General features: G+C 40.9%; 1 protein-coding gene across 2 annotated transcripts; it reads right to left on the reverse strand.

Annotated features, from left to right (window-relative positions):
* Positions 1–4,712: 4,712 nt before the first annotated feature.
* On the reverse strand, positions 4,713–6,633 carry BEX3 (brain expressed X-linked 3). 2 transcript variants are annotated; one of them, XM_079910551.1, is made up of 3 exons: positions 6,494–6,633; positions 6,032–6,109; positions 4,713–5,698 (listed from the first exon to the last, which is right to left on the reverse strand). In XM_079910551.1, exon 3 carries the CDS (start codon positions 5,667–5,669, stop codon positions 5,331–5,333), a length of 339 nt encoding a protein of 112 aa, XP_079766677.1. In that variant the 5' UTR covers positions 5,670–5,698; positions 6,032–6,109; positions 6,494–6,633; the 3' UTR covers positions 4,713–5,330. The 2 variants fall into 2 exon arrangements, with proteins under 2 accessions (XP_079766677.1, XP_079766678.1); XM_079910552.1 differs by having other exon boundaries at positions 4,714–5,651; positions 6,494–6,631.
* Between the last annotated feature and the right edge of the window lie 2,732 nt (positions 6,634–9,365).

Raw genomic sequence — 9,365 nt, forward strand, 5'->3', positions numbered from 1 at the left:
CCCAGTTTTAGCAAGAAATTCTGGTTAGGCAATTTATCAAGAATTCCCCCAACCTTGATATCTAATCAAGCTTGATACATAACCAAGTTTCTCTTCATGATTTTCCATCCTCTCCCTCACCCTTCCCATTGGCCATAAATCCCTAGCTGTCCCTGTTGTATTTGGAGTTGAGTTCAATTTCTCTCCCTTATTGCAATAGTTTTGATCCTTATTGCAGTAGTCTTGAGTAAAGTATTTCTTGCTGTTTTTAATAAGTAATAGTGTTCAAGAAGCTGGAGGAAAGACTGAAGGTAGTTAGTGGAGACATGGAATACAACAAATATAAAAAAGACCCAAATTGAACATCTAGAGATAAAAACTACAATGTCTAAAATGAAAAATATGTTAGATGGGGTTAATGGCAGATTAGATGTTGCAGAAGATTAGTGAACCTGAAGACACAGCAATTGAAACAATTCAAAATGAAATACAGAAAGAAAAAAGACAAATAAATCAACAGATCTCTTAATCCCATACCCCTATTTTAAAGCACAGGGTATTATATCCATTATCTTATAATAACTTTGAATGGAGTATAATCTGTAAAAATACTGAGTCACTATTCTGTATATCTGAAACTAATATAATATTGTAATTCAACTGTACTTCAATTAAAAAATGAACAAGCATTACTGAGTTGTGGGACAACCATACTGATAATCATTTTAAATGGAAATGGTCTAAGCTCTCTAAGACATGACAGAGATTGTCAGAGTGGATAAAAGACTCAGCCCCTAATATCTGAATGTTATGGAGAAGAGAGACCTGGCTGCACACACAAAAAATCATATACACGTGCTGAGAAAAAGATCTTTTCGCTAAAAATATACATACCACGGTCCAAGCATCATTAAGATAGTACTCACCTAAGCTAGTACAATTCTAAGTCAGGTAGAGGATAAAAATGCACACCTCTATAGGAGACAAACTGGGACACTGAGGTGTTTAGAGAAATCTGTAATGATGGAGGGTGGAGGTGGCTCACCACAGCACAGGAATGGAGTGGGCTTGTGACAGTTTGGATGCTACTTCCAACAACTGAGGGGAATCTGAAGGACTTGGGTCCTGCAAGTGCAGGTGAACATAAGAAGTAGGTAAACATATCTCACACTCTCTTTACCTATTTTAGTTCTCTAGGCAGCCCTGGAAATTATCTCCATTTTACCAATGAACAGAGTAAAATAACTGAGGCACTGTCATGGTAAAAACCACCGTTTATATTACTAGCTAAATGATTCAGAAGTAATTTGAAATTCATTATTCTCGTTTGTTGTTGCTTTTTCATCAAGTTCTTCACTGTCTTTAAGTTGATTGACACATTTAGTTTGCTTCCTTTTTTTTTTTTTTTGGCCGTGCAGCATGCAGGATCTTAGTTCCTGACCAGGGATCGAACCTGGGCCCTCTGCAGTGGAAGTGCGAAGTCCTCACCACTGGACTGTCAGGGAATTCCTGCTTCCTCTTTTAAAAATCAAACTTTAATATAATTAGAGAGTAAGTAATACTTGTTGATTTAGGAAAAATAGATAAAAACTTTAAAATTCATCTACGCACGTGTGATCTTAGTAAAGGAAACAGGGTGTTGAAAGTAAGATTTAAAATTTTTCTTCTTAATACATTTTCTCTCTGTTCCAAAGCAACAACAAAACCACTTTAGGATGCATATTTTACAGTCAGAAACACAATAAAGCTCTTTCCATTTGTGGGAAAATGATTTTTTTACATTGGCATACATCTGAAGATTTCTCTCTTCATACGAAATTCACCAAAGTTTATTTTTACTAAATGGAAAATATTTTCCATCTGCTACAAGGGAAAGAGTAAATTTCCAAACAGGCTAATTGTAACTTTTAAAACAATGTTTGGGGGAAAATTAAATATACAAATAAATGTTAAGATTTTAAAATTTATAGGTATGCCTTATTTATTTGGTTATGTATGTTTATATTACTCAGAAAGCACTTCGACTGGTTACACAAGATAACAACTACATTACATGCCATGTGCTTGAAAATTTTAAAATGGGATCTTTCTAAACAAAATCCACATGTTTATTACATGAAATATGTGATATCAGGGAAGAGGACAGTGAATAGACATAGGATTTTGTCCATTTCATTCATGTAATCCAGTCCTTTTCCTACTCTCAGGACAACTTTTAAGTTTCATTATATAAATAGCTCCGTTCTATTAAGTAAATGTATTCACTTAATGTTCCCAAAGTTGCCAACTGAGAGTGGACCTGCTGAAACATGACTGTTATTTTCACAGTTTTGAAAAACAGGAACTAACTGAAAGTTGGTCAAATGTGATCCAACTAGCTTTAAGGAGAGGAGAGGAGACATAAAAAATAAACATAGCAAGTTAAACGTGTCTCCTTGGCAGGGGCTTTGAAAGAAGCAGTATTCCTCTTAAGAGGCTCTGAGCCTTGTTTAATCATGACTAAATATAGGATGATGATAGAAAATTTTACAAGTACTTTCTTTGGATGATTGGATTATGGTTTTGTTTATATTTTTCCTTATATTTTCTGCATAATCCAAATGTCTAATGACCTTGTATTACACAAATAATTATAAAAAGTATTTCATTTAGAAATGTTCCTCATAGGAATTTTTAAACATGAGAGTGTAAAGAAATAAACAACTCACAAAGACTCAATGTTAATTTTTGTTATATGTTATTTTAGATAAATTATAATTGCTGGGGCTTCCCTGGTGGCGCAGTGGTTGAGAATCCGCCTGCCGATGCGGGAGACACGGGTTCGTGCCCTGGTCCGGGAAGATCCCACATGCCGCGGAGCGGCTGGGCCCGTGGGCCATGGCCGCTGAGCCTGCGCGTCTGGAGCCTGTGCTCCGCAGCGGGAGAGGCCACAACAGTGAGAGGCCCGCATACCACACACACACAAAAAAATTATAATTGCTAAACTCTTTAATAATAAAAGTTAAATGCATTATTATATTATTAAATATCTACTACATCAGACACTGCTGAAAATTGAGCTCCAGGGTGATTAAGACAAAATAATTGTTGTAAAAGGGCACAGGCTTGCATAGAAAAGATAATGCCTAATTTATTTAATAATTATACATTTATTATTAATAATAGATTCATAATAATGCATTAATTTAACAGGATATTTGGAAATATTAAAAAACAGTACTGGTTTAGCAACAAAGTCGTACTGTATAGCACAGGGAACTACATTCAATATCCTGTGATAAACCATAATGGAAAAGAATATTTAAAAAGTATGTATAAAAATAATGTACTGGTTTAAATATAGACATACATTGATTGTTGAATGCAATCCAATTTTAGAAATATTAAAATTTGGAAAGGTATATTCCTTGTGAAATCAAACAAGTAAGGTAATTTAGATCACAAGGTTTGTAGAACGGTGTAATCACTGTCAGTGTTTCCCCATGCCTATGCTGGCAAAACTGAGATGCATTAGAATCACCTGAGGAATTTTCAAAACAGTAGTTACTGATCAGGTGATTCAAGGATGACAATGGGAGGTGGGAGTGGGAAAGGCACCCACGTGTCAGCATTTTTAACATTTCCCTCAGGTGATTATGATGGAAGTAAGGGGTCTGCTTAAACACTGGCACATACAAGGTTTTTAAAACAAGATTGAAGATCTTGGGTTAGAGACCTTCCTTGCTATGTTCCTTTGGAAATTAAAAGTAATACTTTACAGGTAAATAGTTACTTGCTTAGGCCACTTAATTAAGAACAGTCAGGAACAGTATTGAGCTTGGTTCTGAACTCCATTATAGTTAATCAATTAAAATAATTAATAATTAAATATCTAAATACACTAGAAACTGAGCTCCAGGATTAAGAAAAAATCATTGTCTTCATAGGGGCACACAATCACATAAAAATGATAAAGCCAGACATTCAAAACAGTTTTTAAGAACTTACAAAGCAGTTTCATGTTTCATGTATGGAAGGGATAGAAATGGGAAAGGAGTGCATTTCAGCTTTAAAATGTGTTCCTCTAACATAATTTACATGGCTTGTGGGTCTGCTAAACTGGTTGGGCAGGCCTACCCAGACTCTTTTCTGAGAAAAATCCCCCACATAGGGTAGAAACACAGGCAAAACAAAGCTTTCAGCCTGTTTGTGTTTTGGAGGTTTGAGGTAGTACAATTCTGGGCATCTAGATGTGTCTCCTGAGCTGGGCCCCAGTGCATTCATGTCTGAGTTTTCAAAAGGAGGAGCATAAAAATAAACCAAAAGGGCTGTTTTGTTCAGAACCAACATAAGAACAAGAACCATGGGAATGGTACTCTCGGGAATATAACTCCAAAGTGAGGATAAAAGCCTTCTCCACACTTTTATAGAGGTCAAAGGGGGGATTTATCTCACCAGGGACTGCAGAGAGATCAGTGGGGTTTTGTTACCTTGTGGACTCTAGCACATCAGCAACAGGAACAGAAACAGGAGCCAGCAAAAGGGAAAGTATACCCAACTGATATGGCAATAATCAGGTGAGTAGGGGTACTGCAAATATGATCAGAATGACAAGGTGGAACCCACCTATTTTGCCCTCTGGACTTGTGAGCCTGGGTGAAAACTCCCTTTAGTACTTCCCAAGTATCTGATGAGGGCCAGGGTCCTGCTAAATGCTGGGGAGTTGCCTAGGAGGCAGCCCAACACAGTTCCACACCTCATATATTCCACTCAGCAGCCCTGTAAGGCAAGCATTATTCCCCATTTCACATAAGAGACTGACTCTTTACAGGAATGTATCTGTAATAAAGGGAGGGTTTACTTCCAGTTAAGACTGGAAGATGCTTAAAGTTCACTTTTCTTTAAGGTTGCTGAACCAGTAATTATTTTGTACATTCACAGACTCATTGAAAAACCGTTTTCATTGCTTCTAAAACTCCAGATAATTAAAGGGAAAAAAGTCACATATTATCCAACCATAGAGAAATGTGCTCCAATTAACATCCTGCGATATTTGATTTCAGATTTTTGGAGGGTTCATATAATATATTTTTTTTCAATGAGACAATAATAAATGTATAGATTGATTTTAATTGCTTTATTAACTTTACATTTTTCCATGCAAATGGGTGAAACTCTACTGTTGACAGAAACTTAGATTGCGTGACAAGGCAATCTCCAATTAGAAGCTGGTAACACAAGAACCCACCTGACACATGGAAATTACATAAGGTTCACAGCAAACGGATCAGTAAAGGCATATCAGGAAAACGCAAGGAAAAGGAGAACAACAGTGGGAATCACAGTATTAATCTCATGGAAAATGGCAGGAGTCAAGGCATAAGGCAAAATTCATCATGATGGTCATGGTGATTAGAGAGCTCCCCCATAAGGATACGCAGACAATTCCTCAATTGCAGCTCCCTAAGTTTTCTCCTGATTTCTCTCATCTCCTCCATGAACATTTCCATATCATCTCCATCTCCACCCATCCCATCGTTGACCTGCCTATTGGGTATGGCCCATCGGAAATTAGGGGCAAGTCGGCGAGCCTGTCCCCGTCTATTATTTCCTGCTGGCTGGTGGCCTTCGCCCCCTCCCAAAGGGCGGTCTTCCTCTCCATTCTGCACAGGCTGCTCCATTTCTTCGTTTTCCTGGTGGATATTTGCCATGATGAGATTTTTTTTCCCTGGTTATTTTTCTTTGAACAACAAGTAAGACAAAGGCAAGGAGAGAGACTGAATGCTTGGTGCACTAACCAGCAGGATTCAAAGCCCTGATAGCAAAGACTTTTAAAATTTATTTTTTCCCACCTCAGGAGCCTCGTGAGCCTTCTAGGGAGCCTCCAATTTGAGCCCCTTCCCCAGCTCTCTCCTTTTCTCTCCCTCCCCCAAACCCAAAGCCCACCATTTTTCTTTTCCCAGGATTCTTTCCCAGAGCGCAGCAGGCACCAAAATGGAGGACGGGGGATAGGGCCTGGGGGAGTTAGGAAGGTGTCTCAGACTGGCTTTGCACCAGCACCCCCCGCACCGACCTGGGCCTATCCTCGCTGTCTCCTGCTCCTCCTGATTCTCGCCACGAGTGCGCCGCCGCGACGCCTAGTCCCGCAGACCTGCAAAGGGGCGAGGTGGGAGTAGGGGGCTGCTGCAGCCGGGCGCTCGGCCCCTTCCCGGCCCCACGCCCCCGCCAACCCCTCCCTCCCCGCGTCCTCCGCCCCCACCCTCAGCCGCTCCCATCCCCGCCCCGCTCCCGGGTTCACCATTGCCCTGCAGGAACTCAGGAATGATTTCCCATCGCTCTTAGTTGCTCTGCTGCCCTCCCTGGAACCCAGCCGTCCCTGCACCCCCACCCAAGGGGGCCCCCATTTCTGCTCCCAAGAAAGCCGAGGCGTGGAGATAGCTCGCCGGGACCCGCCGCGCTGAACCCCTGCGCCGGCCTCTGGGGTTGGCGGGCCGCTGCAGCCCTGGCGTCAGCGCGCGGGTCCCGGGGCCCTTACCTGCTCAGCTTCCCCCGGGCCCGATGCCAGCCCGCCGTGCGCAGGGCAGCGGGGAGCTGGTACCCAGACACGAGTGACGACTGCACCAAAGGCTGCGTCGCTCTGCAGCTCGCGGTCACGTGAGAGCTGCGCGTCACCGCCGAGCTCTCCCCCAAGTCCTGTGGCCAGTGCAGCAGGAGCGCCCCCCTCCAGCCTAGTGCACACACACAGACAGCCCCCTCCGCCTGTTCGTGCGCAGGGCCACAGCGCGCACCGCTCTGTCACTCATCTTGCTCCTCTCCAATATGAGAGCCCACAAGTGGCATCACCTCCCTGCGGTTGGAGTTTGCCCTTCTCTGGTTACCAGGGAGGGCCTGCAACACCCTCCACCTCTCCCACTCCCACCCCAGGCTTTGGCGCTGGCTTTTTCTGCTCTGTCTTCTCGCTAACCGCGGGGTCCCCGCCCCCACTCCCTTGCCACACACAGGCTGCATGTGCACAGCCACCATTGCCCACCATGTCCCCTGAATTCATACCCTTCTAGGAAATTTAGATTGAGGGCTGGGGTGAGGAGGGAGCAAGGGGCTTGTCAGAGAGGCGGGGAGAAGTGGGCTGTATAACATATATCCTTACTAATAATTTCTCTTTATTTCCTTTTTAAGAAAATCAGCGCGCCATCAAAAAATTTAAAATTATGAGGTTTCATTTTTGAAAGAAATCTTGAAAGAATTTTGAAAGAATCTTGCAGGATGAAAAAGCCTCATTGTTTGATTACATTCACCTATACCACCCAGAAAATATTTTCTCTGGGCTCCACACATCAACAACAATATATTTTTTTTTTTTGCGGTACGCGGGCCTCTCACTGTCGTGGCCTCTCCCGTTGCGGAGCACAGGCTCCGGACGCGCAGGCTCAGCGGCCATGGCTCACGGGCCCAGCCGCTCCGCGGCATGTGGGATCTTCCCGGACTGGGGCATGAACCTGTGTACCCTGCATCGGCAGGCGGACTCTCATTCACTGCGCCACCAGGGAAGCCTCAACAACACTTTTGAAACATTTTATTTTATTTTGAAAAAATACAAGCATCTTCCTGAATACAGTTGGTATTTTCAAAATGATCTGTAAAGTAAATCTTCAGATAGAAGTCCAGTTGTCAGACCTTGGCCATTTTATGTAAATGTAATGTGATATTTTTGATACCACAGTCTTTGGAGAAAATGAGCCTTTTTATTTTCTGCTTTCCTTTCCAAACCTTCCAAACCACTCCTACACATATCTCCTTAGAATGATCTCAGAAGTTAAGTATAAAATAGGTAAAAGTTCCAAAGACATTTGCTTTTTAATGTGAATGTTTCCAAAGAATATTAGAAATGAAGCATGGAGTATGAGAAGCAATTAAACTTGAAACTCGAGTGTAACTGTTCCTTTTTTCAACTTGAAATAACTGAAAACTTTTTTTAATCACGGTTAGAAAACAGAGATGTCTTTAGGAAAGTGGCATTATTGTAAAAAAATATTAAAAAGTGTTGGTTGTGTTAAAGGAACCGAAAGAGTTATATGTACTGAGTCAAGACAGACCAGGCAAATTCTTACTGCCTCTAGTTTTGGCTGCAAACTACTATGTAATCTCCTACCCTGCTAAACTAGCTGGGAGATTGAATAAAGAAAGAGTATATGCCTACTGCATATGTAGTTTGAAATATATAAAATTATATATATGCGATATATAGAAATATTGACATATAGCTCCAAAAGCTCAAATTACAAAATAATTGTCTTTTAAAGGAATGCTAGTGATTCCTGGATTCTGTCTCACTGTTAGCAACTCTTCGTATAGGTAGCTCTATTAATGATATCCACTGGAAGGATGCTGATTAGAGGCATGAGCTGTAGTATCAGACATGTCTGGCTTTAAATCCTGTTTCTGCTACTTACTTGATGTATGACTTTGGGTCAATTACTTATCAAGGTCTCTGTGCTTCCTCTGCGAAACAGGGATTGTTAGAAGAAATAAATCACATATTTCAAGTATGTACCACAGACCCTAAAGAACCATCGATGAAAGTTGATTTATTACATTTTTTTTACTATTATTAGATGGTTTCTAACAAGATTTGAAGAGTAGGCAAAGCATAGTTCTGTCCTTAGCTAGATCCACTTGTCTTTAAAATCTGTGAGAGCCCAAAACACATCTGCTGTCTTCTACTTTGCAAAGCCAGTGACTTATAGAATTCCTTGCACCAAGTAGGTGATTGGTAAATATTTGTTGACTAATACATCCACTACTAAGGCTAATAGGTTGCTTTTCATTCAGAGGACTGTATTTAGAGCAATATGGAAAAGCTTTCATGAAAATTAGGAATTACCTAGAAAGAATCCGCTGAAAGTAGACAAACCACTATGACATAACCATTGAATACAAAGTTTAAGAAGTGGATTTTTAGTTCTCGCAGTGGCTAAATGTTTTGCTATTATCTTTTTGACCCATCTTGGATAAGTCTTTTGCTTGAAACCACCAAATTTTCTTGGATGGAAAACATGCATCTGTATATTTTTCCAGATTAGATGTTATGCTACATAGGAGATTAGTTGTAATGAAGTGCTGTTTTAAAGATAGGTGAAAATTGTTCTGAAAATGATGTTATCTTCACTAAAATGCTGTGAGGTATTGATTGAGATCTTTTCTTGTCCTTGGTGTTTTCTGAGGAGTTGAAGATAACAACCTATTGAGAACAAAATTTTTTAAATTTCTAAAGCTGAGTTACAAGGACACAAGAGTCTTAGTTTGGGACTCATGTGCCCTGAAGGACAGAGAGAGGGTGAACTGGTTTGATGGCTTTTACCCTAAAATAACAGAAGAGTAGTGTAATACTGGGAAGGAGGAGACTGGGT

This window comes from Stenella coeruleoalba, assembly GCF_951394435.1.
Source record: "Stenella coeruleoalba genome assembly, chromosome: X".
NCBI lineage: Eukaryota > Metazoa > Chordata > Mammalia > Artiodactyla > Delphinidae > Stenella > Stenella coeruleoalba.